This window comes from Montipora capricornis, chromosome 11 (genome assembly GCF_036669925.1).
Source record: "Montipora capricornis isolate CH-2021 chromosome 11, ASM3666992v2, whole genome shotgun sequence".
Classification (NCBI taxonomy): Eukaryota; Metazoa; Cnidaria; class Anthozoa; order Scleractinia; family Acroporidae; genus Montipora; species Montipora capricornis.
In genome coordinates this window covers 2,504,840-2,525,786 of record NC_090893.1, presented here as the reverse complement: position 1 = coordinate 2,525,786, position 20,947 = coordinate 2,504,840, and the positions used below count along the sequence as shown (strand labels likewise).

Here is a 20,947-nt window from a genome sequence, read left to right as displayed (position 1 = left end):
AAGTACTTCCTTGATAGGGAGCTAAAGCACGCCACGTCTTTGAGCCACGGACGCAAACCGGAACTGAATGTCTCGCTTGCCAGCACAACAGAGTCTCTCCCAGATTTTTAAACTAATCGTCTCTTACAGAGAACAGTTACTTGACAGTCTAAATCTGGTAATGTCAAGACAAGTTACAAAGGAAAAAAAACTCACTTCCAGCTGCTATCTTTGGATGAAAAACATCACGTGCTTAAGCTCTCAAACTTTACATCAAAAAATCCAAAACCGTAAGGGGGGAGGGGGTGGGGGAAGTGAGGACACAGATGGTGCTAGTCTCACACTTTGAAGCTCGTTTAATAATGGATTCTCTTTTTCTCAACATTAATTTTTTCACTTCAATTGTGACCATTTCTGTAAGAAATCTAGTAATTGACGTTTTGTTTGTCATAGCAAAACCCCCAAATTTTGAGCAAGTAAATGCCCAACTTTGAAGGAAAATTCCTTCTTGAGTATTGTGACATGAGAAAAAAGTTACTCGGGAATTAGGTCTATGTTTTCCTCTTGCTAACTGAGTTCGACTGTAAGTCACGCAATGTTTTTTTCCATGTTATGTTATGCAGTCGTCTTGTAGGATGTCACGCAAAGTTTCCCCAAAGAGAGCATTGCGTGACGTCCCAAAAGACGGCAGGGAAGAAGAGCACTTACAGTATGGCACGAGGAATCGGGGTAAGTAAGATAATTTTAACATTTCCCTTGTTTTTCCACAGATTCCTGAAATGTAATCGTAATTTTGCACACATCAACCTTGTGTCTTCTCTCTTCTTGGCTGAACTATTGTTTGTCTTGGGAATCGACAAAATTCAATACCAGGTAATAGCTGTGGTTACGCTAGGCCTTTTACCCATGGGTAAATAGAGTTTGCCCACGGGTAAGGACGCTTTTGTGTGTAACTACTTTCCCCAGACTAAAATTGCCCTAGGGTTATTTCCATGGATACGTCAAGAAGAACAAAAGAACATGACAATTCCTGAACTGAAAAGTGCGGTTTATCTGCTCCCTGAGGTGGCTTGGCCAATCATAAAGAAGAACCTAGCTAATACACGAAGATCCCAAATTATATGAATTATACCCTATTATTTTACCCTGACGGGAGTCTTTTACTGTGTAGCCGCATCCCCAAGGGTAACATGAAAACTGAGCATCAGCTGAACCAAACCCAACCCTTTACCCTCCGGAAGGCTCCAAACCCAAGGAGTGTGTAACCACAACTAATAGCAATTAGTATCACTCAACTGGTGGACTAATTCAAATCCTGCATTTTGATTGGCTACGCTACTAGAGGACTATTTAGTCCTCGAGTAGCGAAAAGCGTGACGCTTTCTTTCGTTCTATTCCCAAATCAATATTTCTTCAACTTGCATTTGCTAACTTTATTATTACCTTTTCTGTCCGACTAGTTGGGTGATACTAAAACAATTACACCCTTCGCCCTCAAGGGCCATGGGCTTTTGACCCGTATTGCGGGCTACGGGTCTAATTGTTAAATAGACCAAATCGGCTAATTCAATGCTGCACTCAATTCAAATCTCTTGACGTTAAGATTCTTTGTGCATTGTATTTGCATGATAATGTAGCATTCATATTTAAATGATACGGAAATACTTGAAACAAAACGTTTTCTTCCCAAAGGGTTTGAATTGGGTACAACATTGAGTTAGCCGATTTGGTCTATTCTCGTTAAGCAACTTCTCTCTTGTAACTACAAGATTGTAGCCGCCAACAGGTTGGCTCAGCTGGTCGAGCATCGGGGTCTTAAAATAGATGAGGAGAACGTGCTGGATTTGTAATGACATCTTGAAATGGTTGAACTCTCAATGTCTATTACGCAAGGCTTCGTCCCTGCTCAGAACCCTGGTGTTGAAACCGTTTCTCTCCACTCCCCCCCCCCTCCCCCCTTTCAACCGTGATGAAGCATGTTGAATCGAAGTTGAATCAAATGTTGAAGACGTGTTATAACCGTTTGCCCCCCACCCCCCCCCCCCTTTCAACCTTGTTGAATCGAAGTTGAATCAAATGTTGATGACGTGTTGAAACACCCCAGCAGTCAACATCGTTCAACAAAATCGAACAGAATTTGAAGCAAGTGCTTAAGCCGCTTGTCTGGCCTTTCGAACTCCCTATTAAGGTCAACTTCTCACTAGTTAAGCTTTAAGAGATTGTTTTAAAAATTGCCAAGAAATTTCTGTTTCATTCTTCTGTATCGATTGTTTTTAGACAGCATGTTTTATCATAGCCGTGTGTCTTCATTATTTGTTTCTGGTATCATTCGCTTGGATGGCAACAGAGGGAGTCATTCTTTACCTCATGTTAGTGAAAGTTTTCCCAGCCACCAGTGAAGGAACTAGAAAAAGGCTGCTCTTCATTTGCGCTTGGGGTGAGATATATTGATTTCCATGGGTTGTTAAATGGTTATTACAAATTATTAAGGGCCGTGTCCACACGTATCCGAATATTTTTTAATCCTCAACTTTTTCTCTGTGGATTCAAATCTTTTCACGTCCACACGTAACGTATTCAAATCGATTTGGCTCGTCCACACGTATCCGGATTCGTTCTAGTATCCAGGACTCCTCTGTGACTATTGTCAACAGAGCATGCGCCATCAGGAATGCGAGTTGGCGTCAAGGGACTGGATCTGAGTTTCTAAAGTAATCGGATGTGAAATCCGCATTCGACCGTCCACAAGCTTTCTAATTCTGTGCGTATTCAGAACTTTTCACTCTAGAGAGCGGATTCAAAAAGTTGCGGATTCGTATGTCGAATTCGCCGTATCCGGACACGTGGCGAACTGGGACATTGTAAGTTCGTTCTGCCGAAGGGCTAGTGCTCGAAACGTCATCTCGCAAATGATTCTTTCGGTGGTTAATTTACTTTGTTAAAAACTGAACTATGGAGATCAAATTTTCATTGGCTTGCCGGACACAGGCTATCAGTTCATATACCTGCTGTACCTCATATGGTCAAGGAACGCTTCGTCAATAAAGCGAACTAAAAACATTTCTGCAGCTCTGAAAAAAGTGGCCGACAAAAGCCGTTTTGGACCGGAATTGTCCTAGGAAATCGGTGCTTCAGTGGAAGAGTTGTTGATCCTGGAGTTTTTAATAAAACAATTATTCTACTCGGGCTTGCTGGATATAAAATGGTTATATATCACTTCATATCCAGCGCTCCCTCGGAGATTAATTGTTAATTATTCAGCTCTAAAACGGTCAGCAGGTGATCTGTCGTATGATCGCTTAGAGCTTGTGAAGGGAAGCAAAGTTTTCAAGGCTACAACGTTTAGAATATGAGACTGGCCATGGTTACAGCCAGCTCGGCGATACGCGTCTAAATTGGCTAATTGGCTATCGTATACCCAAAGCGCGCTCATTGAATAATTGTTAATTGTTAGATATTTAAGTTTAACAGTTCTTTTAATAACATGCTTCGGTAAAGGCCTTCCTCGACTAGCCTATGAGGGTCACATTGAATAAGGGGCCCCCAAGACAACAAGTTAAAGTTTACACGGTATCTATGCAGGTGTACAATCAGTCATAATTTGTGGCTACTCCGGTTTGGAATTGAAAGTAACTTAACAAAGTTACAGTTCAGAGATCGAAGGTTTCGACACTTAGCAAGGGTCTTCATCAGAGATGAAGAGAAACCGTTGGAAGAGTCCTTTTATAGAAACGTTGAGTCTTTGAACAGTAACTTTGTCAAGAGAAGACGCAACGCCGTAACACCTTTGCAAAGCAAGTTGGCCTCAACATCAGCAACAAGAAGACCGAAATTATGGCACTGAATACTACCGACACACGAGCAGTCCAGATTGATAATGAAGAACTTCCTTACACAGACAGATTTACTTATCTCGGGAGCATCGTCAGTAGAGATCGAGAAACTGACTTGAACATCCAGAGCCGACTCAACAAGGACAGAAACTCGCTCAACATGATGAATATGGTATGGCACTCCTCCACGTACAGCTCTCTTACCAAGCTGAAACTCTATCACAGCTGCGTCCTCACAACCCTCCTGTATGGTTCAGAATGTTGGCGCTGAACGGAGAAGGATTTATCAAAACTCTCGACATTTCACACCAAGAGCCGTCGGCGTATCCTACGCATCTTTTGGCCTAATGTGATCTCAAATAAACAACTCTTTGAACGGTGTGTAACTGAACCAATGGCTACCATCCTGATGAGGAGACGCTGGAGGTGGATTGGCCGTGTTACCCGTCAAGAAGCTTCCATTGCGAAAACTGGTTTACATTGGAGCCAGAAGGAAAATGCAAGAGGGGCCGCCCCAAGATCATGTGGCCAAGGACAGAGGAGATGGGGAAAACCTGGGGAGGATCTCAAGCTTATGGCAAGGGACCGGCAGATGTGGAGGGAGCATGTTGCTGCCCTACATGCCACTTAGGCGTAAAGGGCATGAGTGCGAGTTTGTCAAGTTGCTTTCAATTCCAAACCGGAGTACTGTAGCTACAAACTATGACTGAGGGCACCCAATAAATAGAACCTTCCGTTGCATGGGTGCCCTGTTGAATCGCATTTACATTTAATGGACTTCCTGTCATTGCTTTTTTCCCAAGGTATTCCCACAATTCCTGTTGCTTCAGCCATTCTTATCAATAAAGAGGGCTACACGACTAACAAACAGTAAGGATTTCTTTTCTTTCTTATACACATAGTCTCCCCTGGTCTTATTACCCGTGGGTGTTATTACACGGGCATGCTCGTAAAAAAACGTCCGACCTTCCGATGACCAGTTCGGATGCTCAAGTACTGAGCTATAGGAGACTCGTGGAAGCCAGGCCATGATCCATGATTTCGATGGTGTCTCGGGGATACTCGGAAAAAATCCGAGTGCTCCTTTGCAGGATTCGAACCTATGACCTTCCGATGACTAGTGCGTATGCTCAAGCACTGAGCTATAGGAGACTCGTGGGAGCGAGGCCATGATCCATGATTTCTATGGTGTCTCGAGGATACTCCTTTGCAGGAGTCGACCGCACGATCTTCCGATTACTAGTTCGGATGTTCTACCACTGAGATATGGGAGAGGGGTGTGAACTAAACAATCTTGGACAGATTAAAATGGAACAGAAATGCCCACTTCTTTCTAAATCAAGGATGAAGCCGTATGACGGCCAGAACACGCCATTTTCCCATCATTGACTTTGGGGGGGAGGAGTGGTATCAATTTTCCATTTAATCTGTCCAATATTATCTTGGACAGATTAAAATGGAGTAGAAATGGCCCCTTCTGCCTAAATCATGGATCAAGCCGCATGACGGCCAAAACTCGCCATTTTCCCATCATTGGTTTTGGGGAGGGGTGGTCTCCAAGATTGTAGGCTCAAAACACCCCAGGTTTATACTGCTTGGTCGGGCTCAAATGTCAAATGATGGCATTTTCGTTATGATGTATGTATGTAAGATGACAAGAATTGAGAGTGGATAAAAATGAATGAATGGATAAAAGGATAAATAAATAATGAATGAACCTCAGAATTGTTTTCCCCCTCAGTTTAACTAGACTAATTAGAGATTTTCCTTCGTTTTCCTAGCTGCTGGTTGTCTGTTGATGATGGGTTCATATGGAGTTTCGTGGGTCCGGTTCTATTGGTCTCCATGGTAAGATTGAGATCTGAGGGAAGGGAGACAAAGAGAATTGGGCAGGACTTGCGAGGGACCCCTCTCAGAACAACCTGGGATTTTTCCGGTTATTTTCTTGGTTCATTTCCGAAAACCAAAAATGCTGATCGAATGGTGAAAGAAGTCAACTTTACGAAAGGAACGTATTTCTTCATCTTTATTTTCTTATATATATGTTTTCATCATTACATAATATAATTTCCAATTTTACCGCTCCAATAGACTGTTTTCACATGACGTCACAGCGGCCATGTTGGTGTTCCAAAACAAAGAAATGACAGCCATGCTGGTGTACCAAACTAATCCTCCGGGAATTGAAACCAATTATTTGTTTGTGGGGGCTGGGGGGTGGGGGATCGGACTGAAGTGGAAGACAAATAGGACTGGGCAAGACTTGCGACTCTTATCTACAGACCGTAATAGTCCATTTCCGAGTTCAAGTCTGCCTCCTCTTCAAAGCGAGCCCAAGTGCGAAGTTTTTGTGATGGCAATTATTTTTACTTTACATGTGAGTGAAAATTAATTTTCGGAATAAAAACTTCGCACCTAGACTCGCCTTGTAGAGGAGCCAGCTATGAACTCGGAATGGCCTGTTAAGGTCTTCTTGAAAGTAGTTGTTCATGAAGGTTCAGTGATAGTCAAGCTTCAGACGTTTAGTCAAAGTGCCCTGGCCCTTATCTTGACATTCCTAAAATTAAAAATGACAGAGACGACTACAGTGTGACTGCCACTAAATTAAGATTCTTCAATTGATTACCATTTCAGGTGAATATCTTCTTCTTGGGAAGAACTTTCAAGGCCATGGCAGACCGGACGTCCAATCAGCCAGCACGAGCACCGCCTAATATGCGGTGAAAAGTACTTCTATGTTAATTCAACGTTAAAAATCGCCATCTCAAGAGTAGAGTGGGTGTTGGAAAATTGTTGGGAACAATAGCAGAAGTAAAGTTGTGCAGAGGCCATTAAAATTGTTCCAAAATCGGGCCAACCTTATAGCGAACGTTTTGACAAATTTCTCGTCCCCGGAGTCTGCTTTTCTTTTGGTCAGCACCAAGAACACGGACTCTGGCCACTTCCAAGGCAGGAAGTCTGCAAATTACGGACTTCCGGCTCGTCTACGCACGCTCAGAAGTTTGAAACAACAGTGGTTGTCAACGGTTACAAAATTGGACCTTCACTGCGACTGCGCATAAGTTGGAAGTGGCCAGAGTCCGTGTTCTTGGTGCTGACCAAAAGGAAAGCGGGTTCTGGAGACGAGATTGAAACTGACTTAAAAGGAATACCCTAAAGTGGCCATAGCAAGAACGTTGAAGTCTTTACTGAAACAACTCTTCAATGTTTGCCTTGTGTAATCTTTGTGTAACTTTTTGAGAAGTCTTAGCAACAGCAGCTGCTACAGCAACGAGAATTTTAGAAATATCGGGCTCGACGACGAAAACCTCATAGTAGTAGGAGTATTTTGTTGTTGTTGTTTTGCTTGACTTACGCCATTTTTTTTCCGTTTCAGATACTGGATAAAGGCATGCGCAGTATTAACTTGCTTGTTAGGTACCACTTGGCTTCTGGGATTATTTTTCTTGGACGAGTCCTCTGTCGTCATGGCTTACCTTTTCAACATTTTTAACGTTTCACAGGTAAATGTAATATATTTTTGGGTTGAAGGCATCCATAGTTGGAGCAATTTGAAAAAAAAAAATCTGACAGTAATCTTGCGGTTTAGAGTGACTTTGTTGTTGACCAAACCTCTCTCGCTTCTTCGTTCAAATCAAGAGGAGTACAGAACAAGGAACCCAGTGTTGTAAGCAACAATCAGTGGCAAAGCTTGAAATAGAAGCCCCCCTCACCCCCCCCCCCCCCCCCAACCCAATCAATGTTGAAATAGACTAAGAAAGAAGCTCATGAGGGGAGGGAGCCTCTATCTCCACTTATACCTTGATTAAACCCTTTCCCGAGTAACTTTATTTTTAGGAGCAGGTTTTCTCGCGAAAAGTATCATACTTCCCTTGACGCTGAGATAGGTCTGTTTTGATTGGCTTTTACAACAGTTGGCGGGCTGAATCTCCCGAGGGAGATGTTCTATAAATAAATCAAATCGAGAAAAGGGTTGACTTCTGGGCCAAGTATGGGAGATAGAGGCTCCCCTTGACGAGCTCCCAACTAGGAACCATCTGGTCACGATTGGCAACGTTGTTCTAGGGCAGGGAGGGGAGGGAGGGGGGGCATTGAAGCTACCTTTTAAAAAAACAACCTAAAAGTGTGAGCGTCCGAAGACCTTTGCCATCGTTTGTAGCTTTCAAACACGGATTGGATGGGTGAGATGCAGGGGATCTTTTCAAAATTAAATAATCTGATTAATTGTCTCAGGGCTTGGTTTCACCGGCTGAAAACAATGCCTGCGTCGCTATTGTAAACCAACGATCATACCACTTTTATTGTTTTGTTTCGCTCTCCATAATATTCTTTATCTTTTTCTTTTTCTTTTTAAGGGTTTGTTTATCTTTATTTTTCACTGCTTGGCCGACGAAAGGGTAAGTTTCACATTCCAGTGTTTTCACACTTGACCAGGGCCGATCTCCTAACCAGGGTCCGTCACACCACAACCAAACGCCATGTTTTTGTCAATCTTCTGAATACTTTAAAGGGAACCTCCACTAAAACAACAAAATAACTTTAAACCACAGAACATAATGTTTACAATTGGAATTGCTCAATCTTTTTCCAATGAAAACGTTTGTATTCGAGAAAAATAAATTCCAAAAACGCTTATTTTGGCTTTCAAATTTCATGGGCGCCGCCATCTTGAATAATTGTGACGTAACTTGGTTGCCCTATTGTTCTGATACAAAGAGCGATTGTTCTGGAAGACACAAGACACATCAATTGTGGGTTTTGAAATCTCTGTTGTTTGTAACTTAAATTACGTATGCTCGACAGACACTTTTTGTCACGAAGCTTTGATGTGTCTTCCCAGCCAGCAGAGGTCAACCCAGCGAACGCAAAAGAAAAGTGACCTTTGATAGCAAGGAATGATTTGCCATGTTTACAAGTAATTTTTTGATAATCAATACCTGGCAACACCAGCGCTCAAGACACTGGTACCAAATTGATCATGTGCTAGCTGACAAAAAGGCCAGACAAAAATTTGGTTTTATCAACGGAGTTGATAATGTAAATTGGCCACCGTACAGAGATTCTAAAAGCTGACGTTTCGAGCGTTAGCCCTTCGTCAGAGCGAATCGAGGGATTATGGGTTACGTGTAGTTTTTATAGTAGAGTAGGAGCTACGCTATTGGTGGTAACATGGCAACGTGAAAAATAGGAATATATTAGTTAAATGAAAAGCGTTCGTTAATACCGTGAGGATTAAGAGTGCCGATTTGAAAGATGAATTTTTGTTCCAGATTCTTGCGGCTTTCCGTCGTACCTAGATGTAGGGAAAGGCCGCAGATAGCCATGTGTTTTTTGGAGTGGTTGGGCAGATTAAAATGGCGAGCGACTGGCTTAGATGCATCCTTGTCATTCTTCTCAACATCGCGAAGTTGTTCGCGGAATCGGTCACCTAGTCGTCTACCTGTCTCACCAATGTATAATTTATTGCATAACGTACAGGTTATGCAATAAATGACATTTGCGGAGGTACATGTGAAACGATCGGTGATCCTAACAGATCGCTTAGGTCCCGATATCTTGCTAGTGTTAACAATGAAAAGACAAGTTTTGCATCGTGAGCGCGCGCATTTGAAAGTGCCGGGTTGCTCGTTAGTTTTGAGCGCGCTTCTAACTAAAAAGTTGCCTACGTTTTTGTCGCGTTTGAATGAAATAAGTGGAGGTTGCGAAAAGATTCTACCAGTCTCGGGATCATTTTGGAGTAATTTAAAATTACTCAGAATGATGCTTTTGACTGCGTGATTATGAGGATGGAAAGTGAGGGTGAATGGAATTCTGTCATTCTTATCTTTTTGTGACGTTTGTAGTGATGACTGTCGATCAAATTGTTTGGCGCGATGATGGCCCGCTTTGACCACAGAGACAGGATAGCCACGTTTTTCGAAGAACTGGCACATCTCCTCTGATTTGGAGATTCGGAGTCATCACTACATAGACGTCGAAGTCTAAGAAATTGAGAATAAGGGATGGAGTTCTTGACATGTGATGGATGTGACGATGAATACAACAAATAGCGGTGTGAATCAGTAGGTTTGTAGTGCACACAAGTACATAGCGCGGCCAGACAGTTCATTAATGTGACTAAGATTAACCCCATAGCAGATTGCTTTACAGATCACAAACTTCTAACCGCCAAATTCTGTTTCGTGGTCAAGAAGAGAAGAAAGACAAAACCGCCATCAAGTCCAGACATCTCACTAAATACTGCAAAGTAAGAGAAGCTAGAACCTTTTTCTGGAAGAGAAGCTCCTTGGCTGTGAAGAATCCTGGGATGATCTGAAGGAGGTGTTTCAGAGCGCCGCTAAGCACGTTTTTGAAAAGAGAAAGAAACAGAATGCTGACTGGTCTGACGATCAAGACGATGAAATTCAAGGACTTCTTAAGGACAAAAAATCATGCGGAGACAAGTCTGAACTCAAAAAAGAAATCAGAAAACTTAAGAATGGCTGGTTCCAACAAAAGGCATGTCTGGCAGAACAATGTGCAAGAGAAAAGAATCATAGAGAATTCTATGCAATTCTCAATGCTATCTATGGGCCCAAACTTAGAAATCTTCACCCAGTGAGATCAAAAAGTGGTTGCACTTCTCTCATCAGCAGAGGATATCAAGAATAGATGGGTTGAGCTTTTTAATTAAATCCTTACTAAACCAACAAATGCTGACTGGGATATCCTCGGCTAGATAATGATACATCCAACCCTTGAAGAACTTGACGCGCAAATAACAATGGCAGAGGTCGAGACAGCAATCAATAACACCAAACGTAGAAAGAGCCCAGAGCCAGATGGGATTTTACTAGAGAACCTTGCATATGATGGCAGTGCTCAGTCTGCGATCCTTTCTGTTCGCCATCTTCAATTTTTTGTGGACAACAGAAGACTTACCATCTGATTGGATCGACGCCAATATCTGTATCCTGTTCAAGAAAGGATATCGCAGTCTATGTGGAAATTACCGCGGGGTGTCTCTGCGCAGTGTCGTTGAAAAAACCTTTGCTGACATTCTCCTACAGCGACTCCAGTATCTGGCTGACTCAGTTTACCCTGAATCCCAATCAGGCTACAGGAAAAACAGAGGCACTGTCGACGGCATTTTACCCTGCGCCAAATAATGGAGAAAAGCAGAGAGCAGGAGAAAAACTTGCATATTGCCTTTATTGACTTCACCAGGGCTTTCGGCTGTGTAAATCGTGAGCTTCTTTTTTAGTTCTTAGAAAAGCTTGGCTGCCCTGCCAAACTCAGTCGCGTGATTAAGAAATTATACACGAACGTACATGCAAGACTAATAATTGATGGAGAGCTGTCTGAGCCTATATATCAAGTACAACAGTGGTGTTAAACAGTGCTGCAAGCTTGCTCTTACTTTATTTCGTATATACGCAGCTGTACTGCTCCTCCTTGCATTCAGAAACGTCTGCCCAACATACAGCATCAACATTCGTTTCAGATATGAAGGTGACATATTCGATCTTCGACGTCTGAAAGCTGAAACCAAAGTATTAACCAGCTGTATAAGGGAAGCCCAGTATGCTGACGACATAGCTATATTTTGCAACCATGCTACCTCACTTCAACATTTTCTCTCTTCTTACAATGGCCTGGCACAGAAAATGAATCTCCGAATTAACACCAAAAAGACAGAAACCATGAGCATAGGACAGTACGCTGACTTCCATGTAAATGGAGAAAAACTGACAAAAGTAGATCACCTCAAGTATCTGGGAAGCTACGTCAGTAATGACGGCATGCTAGATAAATCATTAAGTAAAGTACGATCGTCCGGGTGAGTATATTCTGAAGATGACTTCCGCTCAGGTTGTCGAAACGTCAGTCAATGTCATCTCAGACAGTCCTTCTCAGGACTACACTCACCCGGACGATCGTACTTTACTTAATGATATGACTCCTGGGTTCAAACCATTTACAATTTTACAATGCTACATAAAGAAATAACTGTACGCATCCAAGCTGCCTCAAGTGCCATAGGCAGGCTTAGAGAAAGAGTGTTCCATTGCAGAGAAGTTACAACAGAAACCAAGCTTAAAGAAACCAAGCTTAAAGTGTATAACCAATGTGTCCTCGCAGTTATGGTATATCGAAGTGAGACCTGGACTTAATACAGACACCAAATTAAAAAGCTGAGAACTATCCAACAGCGGCACCTCAGATCCATTCTGAAGATCAAATGGGATGGCTATATTACAAATGATGAGGTCTTAGACCGTGCTATGGCTGAAGATATTGAAAGCATATTTATCAGAAAGAGATTGCGCTGGGTGGGACATGTCCGATTGTCCGACTGCTGGATGATAGACCAACTAAAGCATTACTCTATGGGGAATTAGCACAAGGATCGAGGAAGACTGGACGTCCTCTCCTCCGATACAAAGACACAATCAAGGATATTTTGAATCGTGGTGGCGCGCTTCACACATGGAAGGACGCTGTTATGGAAAGGACGGAATGCAGGAAGTGTATACACGACATAAGCAAAAAAATAGACACAAAGGAAAGAAGAAAATAAAAGGAGAAGGGTCAAGTGTCACGAGAAAAGAACACGAGGAAAGAATTCGAACAATCAAGGAACTGCCTGCAACTAAAGACAAGACGCACATTAATAAATATTTACTGTCTCTTACAACTCTCTCTAATTGTATTTACCCGTTTGGGGTTTTAGGCGTATATGTATCTTGATAATCTGCCAACTGATTGCCTCCTGCCAGTTGGAGTTCTTAATAATGTTTCTGTTAAATTCACATTGTTAAAAGTGGGGTGCCTGTGAACTAGCTTAATAGCTATGTGCACTTCCACTATAGACAAAGCATTTTGCAAACGTTAAGTTGCATAGCGACTGAGGGGGCAAGTAATTGGCAAAACTACAGAAAATGTACTGCACTGCTGTGACACAGCCCCCTCTAGATCTGTAATGGAGGATTTAAGGTCAACCATCTCTTTTAAGGTAATGTTAATGCTTTTTTTTTTTTTCAGATCCGGGCCGAGTATAAGAGAATTATTTGCTGCAATGGTAGCAGGCGAGATTATCTTCGCACTCTTCGAAATAAAGCGGTCAAAAACTCTGCTGAAAACAAAAATCCTCAGTCTACAACGGTAAGAATTTGTGAGTTGGTGAGGCATTGTACTGGGCGCTCTCCATTCGACCAAAAATTTTGAAAAAGCCGGGTAAGAAATCGAATTGAATGCAAATGTTTCAGTTGTGAGAGCATTCGCCTGCCACCAATGTGGCCCGGGTTCGATCTCCAGACTTGGCGTCACATGTGAGTTGAGTTTGTTGGTTCTCTTCTCTGCTTCGAGAGGTTTTCTCCGGGTACTCCGGTTTTCCTCTCTCTACAATTTGATATATAATGGCAATAGAACTTCATGAGTGGATTCCAAATTTGTCTGTAATCTACGAGTGATTAACAAAATCGGACGACTGCGTAGCGGGAGCCCAATTTGTTTAATCACGAGTATAATCGGGGGCACCCAACGAGAATATAGTTCAAAACTACTTAAAGATAGCATTCTTAAACGTTTTTTAGTATTTTTAAATAAAAATATGCCTATATCTACCGTTTAAAAACAGTAGATATAGGCATATTTTTATCTCCTAAAATTTTTCATCTGTGCGGATTTCCTAGCTGAAAGTCTAGTGATCCGAAAATTGTAGGGATCAAAACTTACCTTTTCGAAAATTTCAGCCAGAAAAAAGGCTCCCGAAAATTCTAGGTGACCTTTTTAGGGTAAAAATCCATTTAAAATGGGCAATTATACCATTTTTTAGATGTTCGAAAATCCTAGGACAGAGAGGCAGGCAAGAAATTTTACAACAAATGTTTCGAAAATTCAAGATTTCAAATCGTCTTTCGAAGAGATATTTTCCGAAAATTGACGTTGAGTTCCCCTTAATAATAAGAGACCATATTGGACGACACGAAGTCCTGTTACCAATTGATCATAACCATTACAATTTCAAGAAAACACAATTATTGCATTCCTTTTTCACTGTCTGATGTTACAAATTTGTCCGTTTTGGAAACTCCCCATTTTGGTAGGGCAATTGGCTGTTGCTATGGTTATTGTGATAAAATCTGTGATTGGTGGATTAAGCTGAGTACACTTAATATGATTGGCTAATGTAACTGTCCGATTTCAGTTATCCGATTTCAGCCAACTGTCCGATTTCACTGTCCGATTTCAACCCTACACAATAATTAGTGAAAAATAAAGCAGTTAATGCACCAGTCAAATTTGAGAAAATTGTCATGGTTATGATTAGAGTTGATATGATTTGATTTCTGTGCAGTGTCACCAATAGGCTGCTTCGGGAAATACCATAATACTCTTTGTTTGTACCCTCAAATTTTGCACTAGCATTGTTTTCGTTTTCTGTTGAGACCATCGTAAGTCGCAAGAAAAACTGGAAACAATGCTTATGCAAAATTTGGGGGGACAAAAAAAGAATGTTATGGTATTTCCGAAGTGGCCCATTAGTGCTTCAGCGCTAAATACAGTTGACACTTAAATAAAGTTCATCACCATCATTTAATTTAACACTGGCCTGAATGCCACACTTACGTAATTTTCAGTCCTGGAAATAAAAGAGAAATTGTAACCGGGACCTAGTACAATGGCCTTAAGCTTTTGAAAAACCTTAAATAACATTGACCACAACCAGGTTTTCTGAGCCCGCGAGACTGAGCACCCCTAGCAAACCATGATTTTAACGAAAACCGCTGGTCAGCAACCTTGGTTCTGGCCATTGCTATCTAAGGTCATTCTAAGCTTTTACAATACCAAACAATAGCAGATAACGAGAGCTGCTACACGTCACGTCACGTCACGTCACGTCACGTGGGAACGCGGTATTTATGAGAGTTGTCTATTAGTCTGAAGGTCGTAGGTTTACTCTTGTAATGAAATGTAATGTAATGAAACTGACCTCGTTTGTTTCAGAGTTCAAGGCTTTCAGACAAGCAAGCAAAGTCGGAAGGTATAGCCACCAAGTACTCATTTGCGTTTTTTAGCAGAGAAAAAAAATACAAATAAAGTACACCATTTGCTTTAATTTTGCGTTTGCACGCGTTTTATGTAAATTGTTAAGTTCACATTGTTTCATTAAAATACGAGTTTGCTCACAGACGGCACCGTGCTATTTACCAATAAACCATTGACGAGTTCATGTCTGCCTCCTCTTCAAAGCGAGTCTAAAAGTGCGAAGTTTTTGTTATGAAAATTAATTTTCATTCATATGTTAAGTAGAACTAATTGCCATCACAAAAACTTCGCATAAAGACTCGCTTTGAAGAGGAGGCAGACATGAACTCGCAAATGGTTTATTGGTAAATGGCACGGTGCCGTCTGTGAGCAAACTCGTGTTTTAATGAAACAATGTGAACAATTTACATATGACATAATACTCGCTTTGAGGAGGAGGCAGACATGAACTCGGAAACAGTCTATTAACTTCAAAAGGTAAAAGCACTTGTTAACTTTCCAATTTTAAGCCTGTTAACTGTGATAACGAGCCAGTTATTAGCAATCAAAAATTGATAAATTCTGGGTGGTTAAAGCGTTGATGATCTCATATATTCTTTGTAAAGTTTCGAATTTTCAAAGCATCATTGCTCCGAGAGTATCTGGAATCTAGCTCATTATGCAATGCACTTTCAACAGTCAGTATTTTTTTCGTGCCTGACGGATTATTTAACAATTATTCCATGAGCCCGCGTTGGATATGAGATGGTAAATAGCCAAGGAGTTGACTATAACCAGTCTCATATCCAACAAGCGGGAATGGAATAATTATTTTTAAACTTCCTTAAACTGCAAAAGTTTGGAAGTACAAAATACGAGCGAAAAAAAACGAGAAAATCCGATCGAAATCAGTCGAAAAAAACGTGATGAGGATGCGATGTTGTCTAATACCTGGTGGTCAGACAGACGCCGGCTCATCAAAAAAACATTTATTGCCATTTCCCGTACTTCGTAACGTCGGAATTGATCCAAACTTTCCAAAAAGGTATTTTTTTTGCTTTATTCAGAGAGGAAAAAAAAATTAGCTTAGCGACGCTTAGCGCAATCAATGCCATAATTTATAAGGTCAAACTAAGTTATATGAGCTGATAATCGAGATTGAGTGAACCAATCAGAGCGCGAGAAATGCATAACCGAGGTTGAAAATTTAATAAAAAACGATAGGCTTATGCGAATGAGGCAAAAATGCAAGTAAAGCTTTTCCTATAGTGTGTTTGGATTTATTTAAAATTGGCTCCTTCGATAATCTGCACTAAAATTCACACTCTTATTATAATATCCCGTTCACACCAACAAGACGTGTTTAGATGAACTGGGTTTAACAAAATGAAAATCAGTCACAGAAAAATGTAGGACTGGCTTTTACATCAGATTGAGGTGAGTTTCAATACATGCTTTCAAATGTGCTAAATTTGTAGTCGACAAAAATCAGGATGCATAATTTACAGTGCGACGCGCCTTACCGTGGCCACCCAACAAAGTTTTTTAAAACTTATACGCCAATCAGGGTGTGCAAATTTGATTGACAGTCACCCCTCCTTGTAAAGTTCCCACGGTTGTATGTTGAACAGCGATGAATGGGTTGTTGAGTTGACGTAATTACACGTAGTTTTCAAATGTGGAAGTTTGTTGGGTGCCACGGTAAGGCGCGTTGCACTGTAAAACGAAAACGCTTTGAAACCGTGTTTAACTAAACATATTCAAAACAAGGTTAAGGTTTGGTGTGAACGGGGCATTACAGCGGTTTTCACTTGTGTGTTTAAGTCAATTAGACTCCCTACGCTTTAGAGTCAGAACCGACTGTTTCGTACAAAGTGGACAACATGGTCCTTTGGTTTGTGCGTTCAAATGTGTTGGAGTCCAGTTTCATGGAAATTATTTGCATTGTTGTTTGTCTTTAAAAAAACAAATTAACCCTACCCTGCCCACCCCATCTCACCCTGAACCTCGATACCGTTCTTTTTAGCACTCTGAAACTTTTTTTTTCTTTTTCTTTTTTCAGGCAAAACGATTACAACCTTGGACGATGATATTGAAGCAGAAACACGCGATTCGCACGAGATAGTTTCCGCTGAGGAGGAACCAATGCAGGTATTACCGTGCTATCGTGTTGTGTTTGTTGTTTTGTTTTTTTTTTTTTTTTTTTTGTTTTTTTTTCGTATTGTTTGTCAGAGCATAGGACAACCACAGTAGTGTCGATCTATTTGTTTGGGAGTTTTTTTGATAACTGATAAACCCTCGCTAGAAATTTGAAGTTAAAAACACTGGCTATAGAGTGTTTTCATGTGACGTCACGGCGGCCATGTTAGTAGGGAGTTTTAGCAAAGACGACGGGTACGGCTACGGCAACGCCACAAAGCAAGAATGTTATTGGTTGAAAAAGGAAAAATGCTCGTGCTTCACGTGCAACACGAATTTCCGTGCATTTCTTTGCCGTACTCCACAAAACAACAACATGAAATCATCAAATTTTAGGTTTTGACGACAACGTGAGCATATAACAATGAAAAAGTCATTTTCAGTTTTGACTTGAAAACCGTTCGTTCCCATCCATTTACAGGATAGTTCGCCTGCATTGTACAATGTGAACAAGACGGATTAATCGCGAAATACTTGCGATAGCGCTTAGTGATATTTTGGACTAATGTTTTCGTTGCTGTAGCCGTCGTCTTTGCTAAAACTCCGATGTACCAAAACAATGGAACAGCGGTCATGTTCGTGCACCCAATTAATCCTCCGGGAATTGAGCTCTATTATCGTGCAAACGATTTCTTTTGTTTTGGTAGGAAAACAAGGTTACTCGTCACGCGAGTGAAAACACTCTATATTTTATGTGTTAATTTACATCTTGCAGAGAACTGATCAGTACTTCGAAATCTCATCCCTGTCTGAAACCACCGGACAAGTTGAAGAGAAGTCGGAACAAGCCTCCTCCTGGGACGATTCCGACCGAGACGATCCTGGTAGCCCCTACGAAACGCAGTCAGTTGATGTATTCTTCGAGGACATATCTTCAAGTTTAATCTATATTCCCCATGAAAGAATAAGTGTGCCGTCAAAAAAGGGATCAATCGTTTCCGATGAATTGTGAATTTGCTAATTGACTGCAAAAGCACTTCTAGTAACTCCGTTCAGGCCTAGGTGTGACGGTGAAGCATGCGAAGAGTTGTTTCCAGTTATGTCGAAAGTGACAGTTTGTGAAACATTTTGCTCCACTTTCTAAACCAATCGGAAGCAAAAGTAGTTGTGATTGGCTCTCGCGTTTTCCCGCGCTTGAAGTCGGCTGCACATATGTGCCGTAAGCTCTGATTGGTTCATTTGATCGTCAGCGTCTTCCCTGATTGGTTTTGGTCTAACAAACCTCCCCTAGTTTAAATTTGGCTCCATTTTGCGAGCGTTTTGCGCCATGGAATTTTTGATAAATATATAGAGCTGTTTTAATTTAGCTATTGTACTTAAAGCACAGTAGTGATTGTGCAAAGTAGATACAAAGGGATTTAGTTACAAATTAAACTGTGCTGCTGCGTCGTTGAGGAAGTGGAACACAGAAATGGGTTTATCAACGGAGTTGATATGGTAAATTGACCACCGTAAAGAAAATGACGTTTCGAGCGTTAGCCCCTCGTCAGCTTTCAATTTTATTTACGGTGGTCAATTTACCATATGAACTCTGTTGACGAACCCGTTTCTGGGATTGTATGAACTGTCCAACTTAATGCCTTTAACCAACAGCTTATTGCTAGGAGCGACCAACTGGTACCCCTGAATGCAATCTCGATCACAGAGCTCTTTTGCGCATGACGGAGGGAGAGAAGGACTCTGGGGAACCCTGAAACAAAGTGTCTTCTGATTGGTTTTCGTGAAGAATAGAGTGGTTTTCAATTGAGTGTCGAAAGTAATAAGCGAATTGTATTGGTTTTGCATTACTCCACTCAGTGATTGGTTCAAAGTTCTCGCGCCACCTTTTCAACCAATCAGAAGTGAAACCAAACCCAATTGTGGCTCGCGCCTGCACATTTTCACGCGCTTTGTGTCAGCTACGTGTAATTACTTCGGGTTTTGATTGGTTTACTGGATTTGTCTCCGTCCTTTTTAATTGGTAAAAGTAATTACTTTGGTTTTGGTTTTACAACACTCATTTGAAAACCGCTCTAATGAAAAGTGTCTCCGATTGGTGTATTCATGTTAGCACGAGAAGTGAGCAGGCGCCGTAAGGTTCAAATAGCCAATTTTTGTCTGTAGGAACCTTACCGTGCATGTTCTCTTACATAGAGTTCCCCAGAGCGTCGGGTCATGCGCAGACATAAGATCCGAGAATCTGGTGACGAGAATGCCCTGAATGATCGTATCTCCTCAGTAAATTTATCACCTGTGACGTAATCGCAGACATCACTCACTGATGATGATTGGCTAAGTTAATAATACTTGTCGGGAGAAGCCGGTAAAGAAAGATGGCCTGGCAACACGATTACTCACATAAAAAGTATGACGATCTTCAAGTTCTGCTTTAACTTAATTCAAACTTTTATTAGAGTATTCATAAATTTAAGCATAAATTACTTGTCTGACTTTTTAAAACCTCTTCAGTAGAGTTGTTTCATCGTTGTTGTAATTTGCTTCGCAGTATAAAGCTGTGCTAATGATAATTTTATATTAAATTTCTTTCCAAGAAGTTAATTTTGTATAAGCCACCTTATTTGCAGAGGGTTTTCGTAAGTGAGATTGAATTGCTAAAACACTTTTAATTACTTCATAAGGGGTTGCTGTACCATTTCGAAGTATTTCGAGGGTCTATGGGTCGGATTTCCACTTTCGAGTCAAGTTTCGTGCAGCGTTTTCCAAATAAAGTTCAGATTTCCACCTCACTTATTTTGACATTCTAGAAGCCTTTTTCTTATCGAAGCAATTATTATAAATTAACCTCTTTTAAAAACTCTAAAAACTAGTTTCAAGGTCTTCACCATAAAGACAGCTTTAACCAACAAATAAGTGAAATTCAGGCTTGCAGAAAAATTACACGAACTTTTAATTCACCCTATTTATTTTGCTTCCATTTTTTTTATGATCGTTAGGTTTCTAACTTCAGTATAACAGCCTTTTTCGATAACTTTTTTTTTTTAATTTTGTCTCCCTCTTTTCTTAAATTTGTAACATTTTGCAAAAAAAATCGTCCCTTTAACGATTACCAATGTTTGTGTCATTTTCTAAATTTATACCTTGGATGGTACACAGTGTCATAGAAAATGGCAATTTTGTTGCGGTTTTGGAATTTGGAAGTTTCAGTTGTTTTTTTCGCGAAATTTCGTTATGTGAAGGAAATTTGGCATACAAAATCAAAAATAATAGCAGTTTTTTCTCCTCAATTTCGGCAAGGCCATATACTTTAGGTTACCGATGAATTCGAAATTAAAATCACGACAGTACACTCTTAAAAAACTTCGCATGGCATTGTGTGTTAATTCAGCAGTATCTCCGTTACAGAAGGCTCCTTTTGGAGCCCACTAGCTCTAGCTCTCCAATCCAACTTTGCTACGTTTTGTTAGATCAAGTTCTTTCTTGTAGTTAGGCTTCGAACGCTGTTTATTTTGCCTCTTTGCCCTCAAAATACCACCGTTTAAGTTTTAGTTTATTTGTGTTACTTGTGTTATTAGCCTTTAGGCAGAGAGAATTCTCTACAGACACCTGTTGGGTCATTTACAAGAAGCACTTTTGAATATATTAAATTTGCCCTCACCTTGTATCTCCGCTTTGTATTTTTGTAATATGCTTCGCTTTCAATTTCGCCGCCGCCTTATTAGAATTCTGTCAAATGTCCAAACTAAAACTTCACAAATACGCAAACAAGTCTATATTTCTGTTTCTCTTCGAGCCTTGAAAAGCAACAAGTGTCGAATTTTAAAGAAGACAATAGGCGCATGTCTGTTTGATACCAAATTGCAAATTGTTCCGAGGGAATCGATTTCCCAAGTGCTATATATTTCATGTCAAATTCAATAGTCAACAGTGATTACACGACTATTTATCCATTTTAAAGACAGATATAACGTTGTTGAGTTCGCAGTCGT

At 40.8% G+C, this 20,947-nt stretch overlaps 1 protein-coding gene across 2 annotated transcripts in view; it reads left to right on the top strand.

Moving 5' to 3' along the window:
- LOC138023706 (adhesion G protein-coupled receptor L2-like) overlaps window positions 1-20,605 on the top strand; it is a 69,681-nt gene extending 49,076 nt beyond the window's left edge. For both annotated transcript variants that reach the window (XM_068870748.1, XM_068870749.1), the window contains 11 exons: window positions 750-852; window positions 2,257-2,416; window positions 4,616-4,682; window positions 5,594-5,660; window positions 6,447-6,532; window positions 7,189-7,315; window positions 8,168-8,209; window positions 12,837-12,956; window positions 14,802-14,838; window positions 16,885-16,973; window positions 17,737-20,605. In XM_068870748.1, the coding sequence (XP_068726849.1) occupies window positions 750-852; window positions 2,257-2,416; window positions 4,616-4,682; window positions 5,594-5,660; window positions 6,447-6,532; window positions 7,189-7,315; window positions 8,168-8,209; window positions 12,837-12,956; window positions 14,802-14,838; window positions 16,885-16,973; window positions 17,737-17,973 (1,135 nt within the window). In that variant the 3' untranslated portion in view covers window positions 17,974-20,605. The remainder of the gene's footprint in view (window positions 1-749; window positions 853-2,256; window positions 2,417-4,615; window positions 4,683-5,593; window positions 5,661-6,446; window positions 6,533-7,188; window positions 7,316-8,167; window positions 8,210-12,836; window positions 12,957-14,801; window positions 14,839-16,884; window positions 16,974-17,736) is intronic.
- The last annotated feature ends 342 nt before the right edge of the window (window positions 20,606-20,947 follow it).